General features: G+C 41.7%; 1 protein-coding gene and 1 long non-coding RNA gene across 4 annotated transcripts; one reads left to right on the forward strand and one right to left on the reverse strand.

Annotated features, from left to right (window-relative positions):
• Nucleotides 1–1,920: 1,920 nt before the first annotated feature.
• Nucleotides 1,921–19,337, forward strand: SMTNL2 (smoothelin like 2). Of its 2 annotated transcripts, XM_064394306.1 has the most exons (9): nucleotides 1,926–2,817; nucleotides 8,774–8,864; nucleotides 9,579–9,821; nucleotides 10,501–10,554; nucleotides 12,082–12,154; nucleotides 12,251–12,421; nucleotides 12,956–13,073; nucleotides 14,356–14,507; nucleotides 16,468–19,337. In XM_064394306.1, the coding sequence occupies exons 1-9, from the start codon at nucleotides 2,413–2,415 to the stop codon at nucleotides 16,592–16,594; spliced, it is 1,434 nt and encodes a 477-aa protein (XP_064250376.1). In that variant the 5' UTR covers nucleotides 1,926–2,412; the 3' UTR covers nucleotides 16,595–19,337. The 2 variants fall into 2 exon arrangements, with proteins under 2 accessions (XP_064250377.1, XP_064250376.1); XM_064394307.1 differs by lacking the exon at nucleotides 10,501–10,554 and having other exon boundaries at nucleotides 1,921–2,817.
• Nucleotides 6,712–20,881, reverse strand: LOC135283471 (uncharacterized). 2 transcript variants are annotated; one of them, XR_010349219.1, is made up of 5 exons: nucleotides 20,586–20,881; nucleotides 19,792–19,854; nucleotides 18,592–18,690; nucleotides 17,465–17,530; nucleotides 16,434–16,643 (listed from the first exon to the last, which is right to left on the reverse strand). It is a non-coding gene; the product is annotated as an uncharacterized LOC135283471 (long non-coding RNA). The 2 variants fall into 2 exon arrangements; XR_010349220.1 differs by lacking the exons at nucleotides 16,434–16,643; nucleotides 19,792–19,854; nucleotides 20,586–20,881 and adding an exon at nucleotides 6,712–9,487 and having other exon boundaries at nucleotides 18,592–18,733.
• Nucleotides 20,882–20,885: the final 4 nt, after the last annotated feature.

Below are 20,885 nucleotides of genomic sequence, written 5' to 3' on the forward strand. Positions count from 1 at the left end.
TTGCATAACTTCCAGTGGATTGCTTAGCTTTTAGATTAGTATGTTTCAGTAGGTTGTGTTTTCTCAAGGTCTGAAATGAGTATGCTTTTAACACAGGTCTAGAAAGAACTTATTATCAGGTGAGGACTTCCCAGCTCATGGTTCAACTTCTGAATTCCCACAGGTACATCCACCTATGGTATACATGCATGTGTCTTTCTATGGAGACACGTAGGAAAGCAAACAGAGTTTGTTTTAATGAAATTACACATTGCTGCTGTTCTAGGAGAATTTTCCTTTTTTTTCTAGCACCCCAGATTGATTCTAAAAAGTGCTTAGGGAACTATTGAAACACCATAAACAGAAATGCACCCATTGATCTTGATCTTTGGGTTGTGGCTCAGACCTGAAAAGAGGTCCTTAACTGCCTGTACTCAAAAGAAATCTTATTTCCCAGTAGAGTTTTACTGAAGAAGAAAAACTATCAGATGTTGAGACAGAGAACCTAGTGTGATTTGGGCATCAAAATATTCTAAATCTCTCAGTTTAAGCTCTGAGAATCTGAGCATTATCTTTCCATCTTTGAATCACTGGTTTGGGCTTCACCTGTGCTGTTTACATCCAATAACTGCTTTGAGAGGCTTTTGGAGAGTGATAAATTCCCATGCTCTGTCCACCTGCAGGAGCTCCAAAGGAGAAGATTTCAAAGGGAACAGAAAGGTGGGTGTGGTTTCAGACTGTTGAAGTATAAAGCTAATTCCTTGTTTGCAACAGAACAGAGACAGATGGAAAGTTGTACTTAACTTTTTTGTGAGATTAGGATGTACCTTAACCATTGGTATCCTCGCCTGTACTGTAAATTTCTCTAAATGCATGAATGACAGGCAGTTTTAGGGACACTGGCAGTTTGCAATTACTCTATACCTGCTGAGTCTGTAAACAGCCAAACAATTTGATTTGCTTGGCTCTGCTAGACCTAGGTGAGAATAGGTTGGGACTTATATTTCAAAACACCTTTTGTCAGAAAACTAAAATGTCTATTAGATAATTGTTCTGTGAAAAATTAGAAGTTTTCTTTAGCAATTAAAAAAAAAGGTAAAAATTGAAATATTTACCAGAGAAAAGTATTTTCCAAAGAATTACACTATTAGTACCACTAGCTAATAGCTATGAGCTGTCAACAGTAATAACCACACATAGACACAGGCACATATTGTTTTTAGGTAAGGTTGCATACGTTAAGAAATTTCCTGTGAGCTAATGGTAATTGAATTCTGTTATTATTTAGAGTTTTACGCATACTGACTGGGGCAGGACAACTTTCCCTGCATGTTCCAGATTTACAGGCTTAGCTACTTGCTGCTGCAAGCTGCTATTGACAACTGTTAAATGGTACCAAAGAAGTTGTAGCTACCTGACATAAAGTGCTGACATGTATAGGCTATTTGATGATGCAAATGTGCTTAAAATATTTCTCAGATTCCCTTTTTCTGTGAGGCTTTTTTGTCTTGTGCTGCAGCAAAGGATACGCCTGAAAGGGTTCTGCATCGTGTCTCTGGCTAGCTTGACATAAATGTGTCGCATCCACCATGCACACAGATTGGATCTGCTGGACGACACCTGGCAGCTCGATACTAATGCCCATGAAATTGCAGCCTACTGTGGGAAACGTGTAAGTGTGAACATGCCGGTTACAAGTTTCTGCTCATGAAAGCGCAAAAATGTGGCAGCGTGTCCAAGGGTGCATGTGCGTGCATTTCCGTCTCTATACCCTCAAAGACCGTACTCTCCTCCCTTTGCCTCCGTGTTCCCCGCTAAAGAGACAATCTCTGCATACTTCCACATCGTCATCGTCCAAGCAACCCAGGAAAAATCTGGTACTAACCCCTCCTCCCCTCGATCTGTCTCTCTCCGATTCCTTCCCGACCCACATCTCCCACCCCTCCCTTCCCCCACACCGGCAGGCCGCCCGGTTCGGGCCGTCCCGCTCCCGCGGCCCCGCGCGCACCCACCTCGCCCGGCCCTCTCGGGCCCTGGCGTCCCCGGGCAGCTCCGAGCGAGCCGCTGGCCCCGCCCCTTCCCCCTGCTTGTTCCACCATTGCCTCCCGAAATTCCATCTCCCTCTTGGAAGGAGCGTACGCGGAGCGGGGCGGTCTGGGCAGCCGCACCACCCGCGCCGCTTCTGTGCGGCGGCTGCCCCGGGCACGGCGTACGCCCCGCCGAGCCCCTGCGTCCCAGCAGAACGGGCCGTGCCCGGCGGCGCCGGGGGCCGGGCTTAGGGGACGGGCTAGGCGCCGGCGGGAGGCACGGGAAAGTCTCGAAGAGGAGGAGAGGCGGCGGCGAGAGGAGGGGGAGAGACGGTCCGGCGTCTGCCGATAGCGGCTCCCGACCCTCCTGCGTCCCTGCCCGCGCAGCCTGCGGTGCGCGGACACCATGGCCGGCGAGATCGAGGATCTGAACAGTCGGGAGGCGCAGACTGTCTGCGACGGCCTGGAACGCTACGAGGACACGCTGCGAGGCGCCGTCCGGGACATCCATGTGGACATCCAGCTGTTCAAGCAGGGAATAGGCCGGCAGGTGGAGGAGGTGCTGCGCCTCGCCAGCCCCCTGGCGCACGCTGTCTCTGAGCTGCAGCAGGAGAACCGGCGCCTGCGGGTACAGCTGGAGCGCCTGTCTCGGCAGGTGGAGGCCCTGGGCAGATCGGCGGGGCTGCCGCAGGAGTGGGTGAACGAGGCGGCGGAGAGCCCTCAGGTCGCGGGGCCTGGCTCGCCGGTGCAAGGTTCGGCCGACGGCGCATTCTCCGGTCATGCCAAGCTAAGGGTCGCTGGCCGGAGCCAAGTAAGCGGCCAGGGAGACGACAGGAGGGAGGGAGGGCCAAGGGCATGCATGCAGGAAGGGATGCTTCCAGTTGCCAGACTGCGTTGATACGGGATAATGTTTAGGTACACGGGGTTCCTCTTTTGCAGCGCAGGGTCAGTGGGTATTTTGGGAGGTGCTCTGAGAAATGGTCTTGGCTGTGATACCAACTGGATATCTACCAGATAATGGCCCTCTTTGGTCAGACTGGGATCTTGGTTAGAGTGGTAGCAACCTGTGAGTTCCCTGTGGTTAGAAATAAGAGGACATGGTGCAGTCTAGGCTATCAATGTACATGTGTACATGAATATTTTTGTATCCTTTTTGGACTCGATTCTGGGGGATCTGTGTGCCAGCAATGCTGTTTGCCAGTTGGCAAGCTTGCAAAGGGGACTAGCTTAGCATATAGCAGGCAGTGGTTTCCATAAGATAACATCCCACAGTGAGTCAGTTTTGCTGCCAGCCACTGTCCCTCACTGCTGCAGCTCGTCCCTGAGAGGCTGACACAAGCTTTCGTGGTCTCTGTGACCTAAACTTGCACAAAGATAGTCTTCCCTCCCAGTGATAAAACTTTCTGCAGTGTAATGGAGCACTGTAACTTGGTGCACAGAAATCCCAATAGTGGAAAGCTCATCTGGTACCGAGAAGTTTTGTGTAATTTTTTTTCTGCATCTGTCTCTGCAATAAGAATTGAGAGCTCCTGTGCCACCCTTGACGCCAGGAGAACGCAATCGGTCAGTACGCTGTGATTCGGTCACATAAAACTGAGGTACTACAGACTTGGCTTTCACAGATGACAGCCTGTTTCACATGCTCTTAGTTAACCATGTCTCAAGGGGGTTTTAAGGCTGTTGGAGCTTTAAAAAACTGGTCTGTGGTCTGTCTAGGCTTGGGGTTAAAGAGGAAAAGCTTGGAAGTTAAATTTACTAGAATTGGTGGGAATGAGCAGAGTCTGTATTCCAGCCCTCTTCATTCCTGCTGACCTGTGAATGGGATCATTTGGCTTTCTACCTCTGGGCAAATGGAAAGGTAAAACTGCTGTTTGATAGATTCTAGCAACTGCTGCCTTTCCCCCATGTGACAAAGGTAAGCAGCAGCCATACAACTTCCAGACTGCTTCCTTTTTGTTCTGTGGAGCTACCCACACTTGCTTATATTGCAAGGAATTGAAGTAAGATGAGCAATATAGAAGGGACAAGGGACTGTAGACTCTCACTCCATTTCACTTGCTCCGTCACCACTGTCTACGCTGTGGTGTGCACTTCACAGTCTGTGAAAGTCTTGCATCAACGTTATGGCCAATATCCAGCATTAGGTATCGGTCTGCATTAGAGCACAGTATAAGCTTTTGTTTGGATGGGAACCTTCCTGCTTTGCTTTTGGGGGTTTAAGGAAGATCACTTATGTGCTGATCGTTCTTCAGTGCCCTCCCAACAATTTAGGTTGGAGATGTTCCCAAGTTAGCAGAGCTGACCGAAAGGGAATTTCAGTACTGAGAAGTATGGGAGGTACAGCTACAGCTGTACACGCCAAACTGGTTCAGTGAAAACATGAGTTTGTGGGTCAGGTTCTGATGTGGCTGCATGCAAATGGCGAAAGACCAAGCCTTGGGTTGCTCAGATTCTCTGTAATGAACACTGTTCCTTCAGTTGATTCCAATTTCTGGTTATATGACCAAAGCATTTGAAACAGAATACCATAAATGGCACTGTGTATGTTTTCAGATACATGAGCACCTATAATAAAACTGGTGATGCTTCTAGTCCTAGTAAATACTTCTATAATGCGAGACAGAAGAAGCAAATAATACTGACCTGGAAATAGTAGCAAATCAAGATATGCTCTTTTGCTCCTGAAAAGATTTATTGGTTGAGTTCCTTTGTACTGTGCAGTTGATGCAGCATTAATTGGATACCAGACATTCTGAGCATCTTTGGTATCTGATCCATTATTTTCTAATATTCCTAGATTATTTTTCATGGTAATTTCATTAGGGAAAAAAATGAATCCAGGGAATTCCAAGCAGAGTTAAGAAGCAAAAACACAAATCTCCTGTTAATTCTAATATGGGCAATTTCTGCTATGATGTCCTTGAAAGCTGATATAGAGCAATCTAAATGCCAGTTTAGGTGGAATTTTAAATGGCCGAAAGCCTCTCATTTGGAGTTGGGTCTTTCTGTTATTTTGATACCAGACTTCAACTTAGCTCTCTTAACCATGCCAGAGTCTTGAGAGTTGCTTTCACAAAGGTGGAAAATAGGGGATATTTGAAGAGGTAGTTTCAAAGATCTGGATTCTGGAGCCATACCTACACTACTGAGCATTTACAAAGGAAGAGTTTTGATCTTTCTTTTGTTGGTCTGATTTTACATTTTGGCAAGAGCTTCATAACTTAGGGTATTTCCATAGATTTGGTGATTCAGCATGATGCCTTTGTTGAGAGGGAGGACTAAAAGTACTTTAAGGGTGTCCTGTTTTAAAACTGTAGAGAGTTTCTGTATAGCGTGGACAGACAGCTGCAGAGACTCTGCCTGCAGTGGTCAAAGCCACAGAGATAGATAGCTGCCTATGACCACCTACGAAGGTCTAAGCAAGTATTACTACCCATTGGGATCTCTCCCTGATGACCTGATGACACCCAGCACTTAGTCAGTCTGTGAGTAACTGCATATGACATGACTTGGGTGTATATAATGACCTACGTATTTCCAGCAAAGATGGGCTGAGAGACCTGGGGTTATTCAGCCTGGAGAAGACTTCAGGGAAACCTCATTGCGGCCTTCAAATACTTCAGGAGGATTGCTAAAAGGAGGGTGAGGGACTTGGTTTTGTATAGGCAGATAGCTACAGGACAAGGGGCAATAGTTTTAAACCATTGAAAGAGGGCAGGTTTAGATTAGATGTTAGGAAGAAACCATTCACTCAAAGGGGGTGGTGAAGCACAGGTTGCCCAGGGAAGTTGTGGATGCCCTGTCCCTATCAGTCTTTGAGGCCAGGTTGGATGGGCTCCTGAGCAACCTGATCTAATGCATGGAATCCCTGCACATGTCAAAGTGTTGAAACAAGATGATCTTTATGATCCCTTCTGACTCAAACCGTTATATGGTTCTATAATGACAGGGAGATTACATGATTAATAGAGCATTACATACTCTATTTCCAAACTATCTTAACTCCTATCTTTGATAAAGGAGGTCTGTTGGTTTAACTTCTTTACTATTCTCTTATACTTCCTGCAAGTGTCCTTTTGGAATGGTGACATTTCAAGATTGCCTTGATCCTTATCTAGATTATTTTTGTTGTTGTTGTTTGTTTTGTTTTAATTCACTGTGGCATAGCCACAGGCACCTGCTGAAGCTGCTAAGAGAGAATTGTTCTTTCCTATCCGATTATATCCAGGCTTAGTTCAAAAAAGGTTCTATGCAAAGTACTCCTCTTGTTTTTCTTCAGTGCAATAGCTTTTCTAATATGTTCATGGTGTTCAAGGCTTTTTCTTCAGGCAGCAGGGTCAGTTACAGATAAAGAATACTTGTATTGTCTGGTGGACAATTTCTAGTAGTAGAATTAAGGGGTAAATGTGGTACACTTCTTGCTGGTGTCTAGCTGGCTTGTTTGCATTTCCTCAAAATTTCATTGTTCCCACTATCTATCAGTGATCTCTATATATGCAAGGAACAGAGTGTGGAACTTTGCCTTTGTGGCAGTCAGTGGCAATATTACTGTTCATCAAAGTGAAGCAGCAATTTGACCTATCATATTTAAGAAGGGGATGTACTTCTCCTAGATAAACAGCATTTCTAGAACCAGTGATTTGTATTGTGACCCTTGTGGTAGTCAGTGGTTTTATGAATGACACTGAATGACTGAAATGTGTCATTTGAGTGACAGTAATATAATTTGTATCTCTCGTTCTTCCTGAATTTGACCTTGTTGCAGACAAAATCTTGAAGACATAACAGACATGCACCTTAGAGGTTCAGCAAGGAAATAACAATTGTTGGGGTTTTTTTTCTAATCTTGTGAACTGGTGCTTATTTTTTCTGAATGCATTGCATTTTTACTACTGGCTTGTGATAACTGCAGCTTCCAGTTAAGGATCTCCAAAGTGTAACTTCTTTGCAGCAGAGGAGGAATTCCAGCAGCCCTATAGCTATGGAAAGTATTATCACCCTCCATTACATGGAGACCTCTGAGCTACACAGAGATTAGTTCTACAAGCCAGCTTGGATAAGGCATCAAAAAAACTAGTGTTAACTTTCTTTTCTTCAACTTCATCAGTTCTTCATCGTGTTGTTGTCACGTAAGTTGTACAAATGTGTACTTCTTATTATTAAGAACAGATATATGTAGTTACCCCTCTGCTATTTATAATCTATGTAACCAGCACTGACAGAAGTAGTATAGCTAAACACATGGGTTTGTCAGAAGCTTGGCATCTCCAAAGTGGATTTTGAAAGTACTTCAGCCTGACACTACTTAATGCACATCAGAATCTGATCTCAGATCCTCCCACTGTTCTGTCAGCACATGGGCCCTCTTCCCCATCCTCCAGCCTGGTATCAGTTTCTTCTTTGGCACTGTTAGCCAAACTGCAGCAGTCAGGTTTGCATGAAATAAGGTAATACAGCACTTGACATTGTATTATAAAGCCAGTTCAGAGCGTAGAATGCCACGTGACCTTTGCAACAATCATGTCATTTGACAATTTTACTCACCCACACCTCCCCAGCTTATAAAAGCAAATTCATGTTTACAGCCTACACAGGCGTTCTTCACATTCGGGTCATAATGGCTGACATGAATGGCTAAACAGTTATAACTGTGTATCATGGGTACATTCTAGGGAGCTGCATTAGCTATGCTTTACATTTCAGTTCTGGATTTGGGCAGTAATTGTTGACTGGGATCTCCATTGCAATAAATGCTGCAATGAAAGTTCCAAACCCCTGATTCTGCGTGGTTTCTGTAATTGGTATTTGTTTAATTTGTAATTTTCTTAATCCTGGCAGCTAGTGATAACAGAGTTTATTCATGCACAGTACCTTTTTCAAAAGTTTCAGAACAGGGGGTTTTTCCCAGATATTAAAACATCTGGATATAACTAGGCAAATATAACTATGCAATGAATGTTTTTGTGGACTGTGTGTTGGGGAATTTCTCTCTACTGCTTGTAGCTGCTGCTTCTTCTTGGAAACTTAACTGCAGTAATCATGTATCTGTAAAGCAGTTTCTTCTTCCTTTAGTTATGCAGCCAAAAATCACATAGTTCCTCATGGTTTAACATGCCCCTTCACCCCCAAAAAACCCCAGCCCAACCAGCCAAAAAAAACAGTCAAAGAAACAAACAAACCCCCCCCCCCCCAAACCCTCCACAACCTCCTACTAAACCAACAAAAAAATCTTGGCTGATTTTTCTGTAATTATATTGACAGCCATTATGAGGACAATTTATGCTTTTGCCAGGAAAAAAAAGCTATCCTTACAGAAGTTACAGATTATAAAATAGCTGCAGTGTCCTAGGATTTAATTTACTTTGTAATGCCTGCACAATATGTTTTTATACTGTATTTTCTTTCTGCAGCAAATAGAAAAAAATGCTCAGCATTATTCCATGCAATTTCAATCAATTTCTCCACTGTTACATCAAGTCTTCTGTTTATCACCATTGCAGTGGATGGTGATACCTTTGTCTAACAAAAGATAAGACCTCCTAGGTGCTTGGGGTCCATTAAGGACACATGTGTGAAGATTGATTTAAGTTATGCATTGCCAATTCTTCATTTGCAGGCTTGGCTTCTGGGGTTAGGTAATTGTTCCTTTCTTATCTTGTGGTCACTTGCACGAGGAAGACCTGTTCTTGGCAGGTGTTTCAGGACATTTTTCTTACTTTTGCTGCTATTTGAAATTTAGCTGTCATGTCTGTTGTCTATTCTGACAGAGTGTAGACCTGGATGATCACCGGAAGCCTGAGTTTAGAAGAGTTTTTAGTTCTTCCATCATTGAAAATGGGCATCGATCTTCATCATCAGGTAAGAACAGGGCATGAAATGAAGCAGCACTGCTTGTAGAATACCTGATCTTGGCAGTCATAGAGCAGGACTCCCATTTTGGAAGGGTTAGAATTTACTATAGTTTCAGGATAGATATTGTCCGGTGGCACTAGTAATTTATTTCGTAACTAGGAGTTTAACTTTTAAACTTTGGCTTTACTATTAAGCACGTACTACAGTGTTTCATAAATTGGAGGCTATTACTCCTGCATTAACTTGAGACACAAGCAATAAGACCTTCTCTGGTGGGTGCCATTGTAGTCTTGCATCCCAAAACATCTTGCAAGTCACCTGTCTGCTTCTGTCATCCTTCAGTGGAGGAATGACTTACCGTCTCCACTTTAGAGAAAGTCATACAGTATTTCATAAAACCGTGAACAAAAATGCTGCTTCCTTAACCCGGGGCAGGAGATTGCGAGTCAGGGCTGCGCAGAGGAAGAGAAGCTTACCAAATGCAAATGCTAATATATTAATGATCTGAAGACATTGCTTCTGCTGAGACTCACGTAGAGTAAGTGTGATTGCTGCAAGGGTCACTTGGGCTAGGGTTGTTTCTGCTATGTAAGTGGTACAATGTTTCACAGAGGAGTAAGTCCAATGACCTGTAAAATAAAGTTGTTGCATGAGCATTGGTTTGTAGCTTTGTTACAAATTGCAAACAAATTTACTTCCTCTCTCCCATTTTTCATTCAGGTCAGGCAAAAGTCACCCATGAACTGACCTGTTTTGAGATGTCAGAATCTTCGTCCCCCGAAGCCCATGCCCCTGCAGTCACCCTACAGATGCCCCACCTTCCTGTTACTGCAGTAACCAGGACATCTGAGAAGTTTTCAGGAGAGAACATCTATCCAGCAGGAACAACTAATACATCTTCTTGCCTGCTGGGACAGGGCAAGAGCGCAAATACAACGGGAGTAAAATCTTCCAACCAGCCAGGTAAAAGAGAAAACTAACTTTCTGAAGCTGCATCCCATTTCCTTTCTTCAACTGGTACTATGAGTATTGTCCTGTGACCTAGTGATTATGAAACCTTGCTTCTATGGCTATATAGCCCATTGTGGGACACTCCATTTTGGAATGCTGTGGGTCCTACCTGGAGCTTTTGGCTGTAATATTAGACCTGCAGAGAAGTTTTGTGCCTAATGTAGCTGAGTTTTTAGTGAAGTGTATCTTACGGCACAGTTAGTGAATTCAGTAAGTCACTTAATCTCTTAAACATGCCCAGCTCTTTTCATGAAATTTGTGGACTTTTTTAGTGCTTTGGGACGGAAGGCCCTCTGAGAAGTTAGGCAGATATTTGACCAGGAGGTTCCAATAGTCATTTGGAGGAAGGAATGACTGACAGCAGTCTGACACATACACACATGTCAGTGATTGCAGAATCTTAGTTATATTGAAACTGAGTTAAAAAAAAAAAAAAACTTCACATGGAAGCCATTCATCCTTGGCTATGACACTTACAAACTGGACTATATATATGGGTCAGAAATTACAGAAGGAGACTGGGATGGGATTGCTAGCAAGAGATAGGGATTATTTTCAGGTTATTCTTTCAATTTTTATCTTACTAAAACTAAAAATGTAGCAAACACTTCCTTTGTTTGTGCTGATACAGTGAAGGACTGGAATTCAATTACAATGAGAACAATGGATTCATCTGCCAGTGGAGGTGAGTTTCTATCTGCATGCCCATATGCAACAAAAATTGAGAGTGATTCTGGGCTCTTTGGGGGATTCAGATCTGAGCATGTAGTTTTAACTTGTAGGTACATGGTAATACTAATGTTGCTAACAGGTCTGTATGCAGATGCATAGAATCACAAACACTGGTTCTACTCCATCAGATTCTTAATCAGTTCAAATCAGGGTACTTACCGTTATTTGCACAGTGATGTACGTGTGTAGCGTTAGGCAATCTCTGCAGTGGAAACCATAGGTGCTAGAAAAGTGAGGCAGGCAGACCGCTTGGGCAGTGAAGATTTCAGCTGATCAAGTGAAAACTGTGACTGCACACAAGGCAGTTGGAAAGTGGTGTGCCCACCCATGTATCCTGAAGCAAATTACTTTGAGCAAGATACAAGTAGGGAATCTCCTTTGTAATATAATGTGGCAAAGGACAAAATGCTTTAAGAATTTCTGATTTCAGTTGAAATAGAAGAGTTGAGCTCTCTCCAAAAGTACCTCTGATTGCTGTCACCAAGTTGTTACTGTCTGCACAATGTACTGGCATTTCACAATGGTCTCAAGTGTCGGTTTATTTAGCAAAATATGTAGCCCTTAAGGAATAAGGATTACATTCCTCCTCATATGAAAACATCTGTGATTGGCATAAATATCTGGCAATTTTTAATGGTCACAAATTTGTCACATCTGTATGCTGGCATCTACCAGTGTGTTTTACATGAGAAGTGTAGCTGATCTGGATCACATCTATAAAAAGAGGGGAGAATTCTGCATTTTCAGAGAGTAAGACAGTGATCAGGTTGGATTGCTTCTAAGATGGCAGTCCTTCGTGTACACAAGGAGCTTTCAAGAAATTAGCTGCTGGTTTATGCAACAAGTTTTGGCTTTGGTACGTTAAAACTGAGCAAGACACTCCACTGTTTTGCAATTTTAGAGTGTAGCTGGAATCCAGAGCTGAGCTCTAAGAGGCAAAGCACATAAGGTAGAACCTCAGAGGTGGAGGGAGGAAGATGCAAAGTTGATTTTAAGCCACATTTACAACTTCAAGTCTGTTCTACTTCACAAACTAAAATGTCTTCCTGGTAGAAATTAGATCATTTAAATTATGCTCTCAATTACATTAAACTCCCCAGGGCTTGTCTGCTAGAACGACTTTCGCAAGCACAACTTTTTCCTTTAACTGAAATGTCAGTGGCAGTGTGCCCTCCTCTGAGGGCCTGAAGTGATCTGACTTTCCAACTGCAGTTTTATCAAAGACATCCTCTGAGTCCTTTCTGGTAGGCTTACACTGTCCTCGCTGCAGTGCAACAATTTTACAGAGGAATTGAACTGCTGGGGAAAATCCTTCCCCAGCTTGTTAGCTCATATGGAAGTCAGAGGCCTGCAGCTTTACAGTGTGGTGAGTAAAAATGAATGCGTGTCTATCCATCAGGAAGGCACATGAGGAAAGTTTCTATTTGAAAGCACATGAAGAAAGTTTCTGCACTAAAGCATCTCTTCTGGTTTTATATAGAGAATGCTACTTCTGTCACCAAGCCTGTCTCAACTGTGAACTACGGGCTGCGTGGAGCCAAAACTGGTGAAAGGTATGCATTTTTCATGATATTGAACCTATATGCTGGCTCTTGTCACTGCAGAGAGTTACTCTTGCTTACCACATACTTTTCATGTTGTTTCTTCAGTGCCATTGACAGTTACTGTGAGGTGACCCCCAGCCCTCACTCACCTCCTCCTACTGCGCATCGCCAAGTTGAAAGGAGGCGAGAATTGGTGCGGTCTCAGACGCTCCCGCGGACTACAGCAACGCAGGCCAGGAAAGCGCTTTTTGAGAAACTTGAACATGATGGTGGAAAGTACGTCTCAGTCCTTGTGTCCAGAACAGTTTGTTAATGGGAAACTACTTTGTCAGTTACTGCCAGCAGAGTACAGCTGGGTGGGAGAACTCTCTCTGTGAAGGATCTGGAGCTAAGGGACAATATGAGGCCCCTAAAGTTTCACTGACTTACAGACCAAGCCTTGGAAATTCACAGCCATAGAATCCTCTGACTTCGGAGTTGTTCAGCTGAAGCAGCAGGTTCCCTTTTAATCAGGGAAGCTTTGTGTGAAAGCTAGTGACTTTCTGTTGCCATTCATTAAGGATCAAAATATGGACACTTCTTGATGGGAGTATGATTTAAAGAAAAGAGGGCTTGGAATTGGAATTCTGGCTTTCGTTTAATAAAAACAAGGTTTTTCTTGCAGGACCAACAAGTCAAGGTTTCAGCAACATGTTTCTCAAATATCACCTGGACAGGGGCTGACCTGGGCAAAGTTGTATAGATGTTCCTAACAAATAGGTTTAAGTTTTTCTAGAATGTAATTTAATCTGGTCTCTGTTAATTTTCCAGAGGAAAAGGAGAATCCAGAGCTAAGCTGAAGAGATCGCTGAGTTTTGGGGTTGCCAGTGCTAGCAGCATTAAACAAATTCTGTTAGACTGGTGTCGCTCAAAAACCATAGGATACAAGGTAAAAATAGGCTAGTATTTTCATTTCTCTCTTTTTTGTTTCAAGAGAATATGCCAAATTCCGTGCTCAAAAGGTTGAATGTAAAATATGCTAGAGAATGAGTTAACTTCCTCAAGGTCATAAATTTTTGTGTGGGTAACGTGAATATGGTTTGCATAGGCAGCAATTCAAGACTCAGTGACTGCATGAATGAGATTCTGTATGTCTATTAAAGCAATGCATTAGTGTTTTTCTGAAAGCCAACCTTTTTGTGCTTATGGATAAAAATTTCAGTATACATGCAGATTTTTTTTTTTTTCTTAGTTGCAGGCTGTAATTTTTTACTCACATTATACATGACAAGTTCTGAACACATAGAGACTATGGCCACACATGCAGACCCAAGTACTCTGTTAGTATTTCACAAACGAATTTGTAATAAGTGGCTGAGTTTGAATCATACTGTGAGTAAACTTTTATGAGGTAGCATCAGTGTCACTATAAGAATACAGCAGTTGAGATTCTACTCGTTTTACCTAGCCTTAAACTGCAACTGTCAAAGAAATATAGAATGTTTTTTTCCCTAGGGAATTTTTGCATGTGTTTAGTATGTTTTTCAACATTACTAAATGTGCATAATTATTCCTAAACTGTACATTACAGTATAAATAAGCAGAACTAATTAAAATTATGGTTAATTGCTTACCAGAAAAGCTGGGACTTGAATTTTATATGCTGGGAAGGCAGCATGAGACAAGAGCACAAGTATGTTTCTTTTCACTGTGGCATGCATTTGAAAGTAACAATAAGAATTTGTTTTGAGAATCAGGTGTGTAAACAGATATTGAATTGGGCAAAGCAAGCAAGCATAGTCTTTATCTTGTGTTATTCACAAAATGAACTGTTCTTCAATTTTAAATCCTCCATAGGGTGATTATGGTTATATGTAAGCAGTGTCCTTAGTTTCCACAGATACTGAGCTGGTGCATTGGGCCTGCTCCAGTGCTCACTGATGTTGATGAGATTCTTCACAGTATTTTCAGTGGGCTTTGGATCAGGGACCTTGACTATGCGTCTGCTTTGCATCAGGGTATTTCAGGCAAAGAGCTTTTATTGCTGAGTGTGCCATTTTTTTTCCCAGAATGTCAACAATGAAATGGACATACAAAGATGGGAGAAAAAAAAAATAAAGCCTGTGCTCTTGCTGGTGGGAAAGAATGATAGAATACTGCATTGAACAAAAGCAGCTGCTCTTATTTGTTTCCCTGTGCTGCATTAATGTGTACTTTTTTCATCATGACAGCACATTGATCTCCAGAACTTCTCCTCAAGCTGGAATGATGGGATGGCATTCTGCGCTCTTGTGCATTCTTTCTTTCCTGAAGCTTTTGATTACAATAAGCTTGACCCAGCTAACCGCAAGCAGAACTTTGAGCTGGCCTTCACAACGGCTGAGTGAGTACATTAGCACTCTGTGAAGTGTTTCCAGTTCAAGTCTAATGCACCTGAGCAGCAGTGAAGAATTTCATTATTATTCTTTTTTACTTTCTATTGATGCCTTGGGAGGCTACCTAGAACAGAGGCTAGACAGTGTTAAAGGAATAAAGGAGGTATTTAGTAAAAAGGCCTTCAAAGGATACACTTTGGGCAGTACAAGAGCCTGGCCGAGGCCACACCCAAGATGGATGATGGATGACATGTTTTCACACTTTTGTAAGTTTTGGTCCATTTACATATTGGGGTTAATTGTCCAATTACAGCTTCAGATTATGAAGCTCCATCCTCCTAGATTGCTCTCCTCAATTCGCTGCTGTTTCTACTTTTTGGGCCTGAAGCTGCAACGGTGTCCTTGGTTCTCAGGCTGGGAAAGAATTGTTTTGTCTGACTAAACTGTGAGGAGAACTTGCTAACACTTTATATGAAGTTTAGATTAATGTACTAATGCAGTACAGAATGTGGATAATATGAAAGCTAAAATTTGAGGCACCAGCATTACTAGCTTGCATGTATCATACCAAAAAAGATAATAAAGCTCTGCAGAGAGAACACATAGAAGATGTGGGAGACTTCATCTCTGACTGCACCTTGTTTTGCTTGAAAAACAAAAAAGGTTGAATTCAGTGTAAGTACAGATCAAGGCTGAGAGCTTCTCAGTATCTCAACCAGGTAACTGCATTTCTGAAAACAGGCAGAGCTAATCCCCTCAGTCACATTATCCAGATTATTTTTTATGCTGTATAGCAGGTAATTAAACGCTAACTTATTTGTTAAAGTCATTATGAATGTGAACCTGCTGGTCAGAGATAGTAACATTTTTGAGCTGATATCAACATGATTCTTAGGGTAAGACGTTTCCATGTGGTACGCAGCTGGGTTTGGTACACTTTTTCCAAATGATAACAAGCAGTAGGAAGACATGGCTAATGAGGTAACTTAAAGATTGGCCATTCAGAAAAAACCTTTCACATTTCTTGACATAATGTTGTTTCTCCTTATTACAGCCTCTAGCAAAGGAATTAATTTGGAAAATACAAGTATTTTTATAAGTACACATATATGTATATATAAAAAAGATTTGTTGCTTGTCAGTGAGTTGAAGGAGATTCTGTGATACTTTTAGGTGATTGATCTCCAAAAAACTATCTACAACTCTCAAAGGAAAGCTGCAGTGTTCTTCTACCTCAGTTTATATAAACAGTAAGTTTAGGGGAGGACAAAGGACACAATAAACACAACACTAAGAAGCATTAGATGAGAGAAAATTACAGAAATTACTATTCATAGCTATGATTGCCTTTAAACTGATTTATATGAGTAAAATAAATTTGAGGAGTCGGTAAAGGCTATTTTCTCAGCTATTGCTGTTCACCCCAGTACTAGCTATGCTGATAAAATTGATCCCTGCCTTTTTGATTTTTCATCTTAAGCCTCTGCAGATCTGTTCCTTTCTGCTGGTCCAGATCACTCACATCTTGAAGCTATGGGGGCGGTGGAGAACAAACAATTCACAGCCACATGGGCATTCATCAGCACATCTCATCTCCTCCTGAGTTTTTTCATTCTTTTGGAACTCCCTATATATTAACCAAGAACTGAGACATGGGCAGAGGCGTGTGAGATTGGGCTACATGCTGCAGATATAAGGAATGTGAATGATAGTGAAAAAAGCACCACCCCTCCAGGGCTTTAGATCCAGATCCCAGTATCAAGAGACAGAAAGAACAGGAATATTCCATGGTCATAAAAATAACAATGTCCAGCCTGACCCTGCTCAATTCATTGTGAAATTAAATGCTGCCAATAAACCTCAGGATTTCTTAAGTGTTTCAATGGTGCTCAAATCAGATTATCAAATGAACCCTGGAAGCAGTTATGTAACTCTTGATTTGCTGTATCTGTTTTATTGTTAATACAGAAAAATGGCTCACTGTGACCGTCTGATAGAAGTGGAAGACATGATGGTGATGGGTCACAAGCCAGATCCCATGTGCGTCTTCACCTATGTCCAGTCTCTGTACAGTCATCTACGATGTTTTGAATAAAACCATCGGCACCTCTCCAGCCAGAAGGGTCAGCATGCTAATGGGAAGACTGACATTTTGAAAATGGAACACAGTATTATTTCTTGCTTTGTACCGTCCCTTTGCTTACATTCTGCTGTGTAGCTGGCTGACTGAAGTATTGCTGAGCAGTGCCCTGAAGTGTTGATCACATCACCGTGTCAGTAATACGGAAATAGGTTTGAAAAAGACAAAAAGACATTGGCAAAAGCAAATATTGTCATTTTGGTGCTAGTAGTAGATTGGATTTTTAGGATTTTTATGTTTAAAGATCACAGGAAGCAAATGTACTTCTCCTGTCTGTAAGGCTAGGGACAATTTTATGCAGTGACTCTGCTATGAAGGTGTTCCATCTTAAAATGCAGGTAAAACTCCAGAAGATAGCACCTTCAGTTTTAGTTGTCTGTTGAACGTAGTATAAAAGAAATAACAGATGGACAAGGAAAATTCTGTTTAGCAAATAATGACCGAGAGTACTCAACCACTAGGGCAATAACACCTCTCCTCCAATCCTACCTCTAGCTTACACACACAGAGATCAAACAGGCATTGTTTTGTTCTCTTAAAGCATAAACAGAGCATAACCTATTGTCTGATGAGTGTGGTGACAAATTACTACGTTACATAATGGCATTTGTCTGTAATGGTTAAATCTAGTACTTTTTGCTGAAAGGGTTGCTAATGCCTCTAACTGGCAGTCCTGGATTAATTTCTTCATAAGACTAGCAACAGCTGGGACTGTTCTGAGATTGTGTGCTTGTATGGTTTAGGATTGCAGGAACGGTAGGAGCTAGCAAGGTACAAAATCCTTTGAACAGTTGTAATAGAAACAAGCCCGTAATGTCCTTTTACCTGGACTCAGTGGGAGAGCAGCTCTTCAGTGTGGATAAGCTCTTTACAACTCTTTCAGTACAGATGCTGAGGCAAACAAACAATACACAAAAAATATATATCAAAGATGTGGGAGTTTTGAAATAGTTTCAAAATCCTTGCACTAGTTTCAGTTTTTTTCTGTTAAATAAGTATTAAAACCACAGTAGAGTTAGATTATTCCAGATTTACTGGACTAAAAAAAGTCTTCTAAAATTATTTCTTCCCTAAGAACAGGCTCATAGAAAGAAACAAACTGAAAGCCACAAATTGTCTGCTCATGCTAGAGAATGTTTTTTAACCTGCCCTTACGCTTTTTGTAGATATTTACAAATATTACTTTGGTTCTATATTGTAGATATTTAGAAAGATTAATTTGGTTCTGTATTGATGACCATTTATAATAAAATATGTCAAGCATTCTTCAGATTTATTGCATCTTTTTAGAATGATGTGACAGACAGCCAAGTAAAATCAGTGAAAGCAACACAGAGCTTTTACTTAAAAGATTTTTGTTCCAGTCATGATTCTGTGTGCTCTGAATTTCAGTTTAAAAAGTACGTAAGTTCAACTGCATTTCAAATATGATTTTACTTCAGTCTCCCTTTCTAGTCTAGTTTACTTAAAAACCATGAATGAAGCAACCGCTTTGTTAGCATATAAATGCCACTGCCTTCAGTTTTTTACTTTGTCTTGAATGATTATAATTCTGAGGAGTAAGTGTGTGCCTATAGCTCTACCAAATGCACTGTAAGGATAAACACGTTGCACTCTTGTTTTGGAGTTTTGGTTAAGCATGAGGAGAAATCTGGCCAAAACTGGCACACACAATACACCTATTTACATTCTTACAGTAGAATACTTTTTATTGAGTAGCAGAGCCAAGGTCTATCATAACTACCACAAGAGGGGCAATACTGGCTTAATACATCGCATTCCTTCACAGTCTGAGGTCATAGATGATTTTACTGTGTGATGTGAGTGCTGAAGACGCAGCTAAGTGCTTGGCCAATTTAGGCCTAATAGCATATAATTATATAAAAGAACTTTTAGACTGTAAAATTATTGCTAATTCAACAGGGTGAATCTACATATGTTCTGTAATTTACCTTGTTTTTGCAGCTATCCACAAGGTATTTGTACAGGTTTTCTAAAGTCTTCCCACTTCAGAGAGGTGATCGTAAAGATCTCTGGGACTTACCAGACACCTGTTTGCAGGAAAGTTGAAGACTGTAAGCTGAGTTGATCTGCTGATGGTTTGTGTGTGAGGATTAGGGAGATAGTGCTATGACACACTTTTAGAAAACTTACAGCTTTGTGCATTATGAGGTCTGCTCTATATGAATAACCTCAACTATTTGATTGTATGATTAAATTAAAGTATATAATGTATGCCCCCAATTGATTTTTCAGTATTTTTATTTTTTTAAATGCAGAGAATGTGTGTATATATGACAGTGTGTTTAGCATGAATGATAAAAGAACAATCTATTATTTTGGCGTAGTATATATTTTACACAAATGGACTGTTTCTTAACTTTTCTAATGTTTCTGTATTATATCTAAAACTATATCTACAGTTGTTTATTGACAACTTGATCCTACTTTTAAAAGCTAAATCAGTTTGTCCTGTGCAGTATTTTCAAGATAATGTCAGCAGAGACATCATCTACTTTTTAAGACTATGCTTCCCATAGCAGCAGTTTTTCTCTTTTCAAGTGTAATAACTGGATGAATGTCTTTCATCACTTCTCCCTTTGTGTGATATTTCCAATAAAGTGTTTAATCTAAAGCTATGTGCGAACCTATGCAAACTTTTACATGTATTTTAAATATATGTAATTGCATAAAACTATCCCAAAGGTTCAACTTTGTATCATTAATTTAAACATGGCCTGGCTTACTGAGGTAGTTCTAAAGTATCCAAAATAAAAGACAAGATTGCTTCATGTAAGATGCATTTAAAAGCCATTTTTGGTTATGCTAAAATGCATCCATGTCTACATAAAGCCTCAGAGGAGTTACCGTAGAACCACAGAATATTTTGAGCTGGAAGGGACCCACAAGGATCATCACGTCCCACTCTTAAGTAATGGCCCATATAGGGATCAAATTCACAACCTTGGTGCCATTATAGCACCATGCTTGAACATACTGAGCTAATAGTTAGGGCTGGAAGGGATTGATTACTGTGGCAGTGATCTAGTCCAATACCCCCCTGCAATAACCAAGGACGTCCAACCCAAACCATTCAATAATTCTATGATTTCAGCTTTATCAGATTGCTCAAGGCCAAGCCCAAAACTGACCTGGAATTTTTCCAGGGATGGGGACCTCTCCAGGCCGTCTGTGCTAGTATTTTCCCATCCTCACTGTAAAAAATTTCTTTCGTATTATTGCACTTTGATTTTATTGATTCCTTGTTAAGTGGTTTGTTCTGCTGTACCCCCATGTTGTCCCTCATGTAGTTGGTTTACCTCTGGGTTTTACCCTCCCTGAAAGCTGTCATTCATGCCATTCCCCTATTGTTCCAGCTCTTTCCCTGCCTGTCAAGGTAATCCACCCCTCGATTCCCAAACCTTCTCTGCCACTTAAACCTCAGGCCAATCCCTGTCTACAACACCCCTTTGGAACTCCCCTACTCCTGGAAGCTCCATTGGCCCATGTGGCCCATCCTCTCCACCCTCCTACCCTAGTTGGACCCATGGAATCCCCTCACTGGTCCCCTGAGGATTCCCTATTAATTAGCTGTTTGTATCCACCCCCTGACTTGTATCTGTACAAAACACCCTTCCACAAGAGGGCTAGGGCTTTTTGTCCTGCTGCCTTCATCTGGAGTAAGCTCTCCCTTATAGAACCTCAAGACGAAGAGCCTCCTCCTTTCTCCTCTGCCTGGTCCCAGTTGTGGTTCGTGTCTGGCACCTGAAGCAAGTGGCTCTAAAGGTTCTGCCTCCGGAAAATCCTTATATCCTCATGCCGAGGCAGTTCCCCACTCCTGGCATGGCGCCAGAGTTCTAAGAGCTAGCCCCGGGTTCCAGCAGCTACTTCACTTTATATCCAGTCTAAATCAACCTTTTTAGTTTAAAAACTGTTAAGCCTTGACCTTTCGCTACAGGCCGTACTGAAAAGTTTGTCCCTATTTTTCTTAGACGCCTCCTTTTAAGTACTGAAAGGCTGCCAGAAGCTCTCTGATGAGCCTTCTGGAGGCTGAACAGCCCCAGCCCTCTCAACCTTTCTACATGGACTATCTTGGATTCTAGTGGAATACCACTGTTCAGAGCTATTACGTTAGTCTGCTTTGTGATTTCAGCAACATTGAAAGAAAGCAGTTAATAATGCTGCAGTGTGAGCTCAGTCTAGAGAACTCTCCTACTTCAACACAGTGGCAGCAGTTCTGCTGACT

The sequence above is a fragment of the Passer domesticus genome, chromosome 19 (assembly GCF_036417665.1).
Source record: "Passer domesticus isolate bPasDom1 chromosome 19, bPasDom1.hap1, whole genome shotgun sequence".
NCBI classification, from domain to species: domain Eukaryota; kingdom Metazoa; phylum Chordata; class Aves; order Passeriformes; family Passeridae; genus Passer; species Passer domesticus.

Excerpts from the sequence above, each read along its gene's own strand:
- SMTNL2 (XM_064394306.1), top strand. The coding sequence starts at position 2,413 with ATGGCCGGCGAGATCGAGGATCTGAACAGTCGGGAGGCGCAGACTGTC. Across the intron at positions 2,818-8,773 it reads GGGTCGCTGGCCGGAGCCAA|AGTGTAGACCTGGATGATCA; the intron begins GTAAGCGGCCAG and ends CTATTCTGACAG. Across the intron at positions 10,555-12,081 it reads GGATTCATCTGCCAGTGGAG|AGAATGCTACTTCTGTCACC; the intron begins GTGAGTTTCTAT and ends GGTTTTATATAG.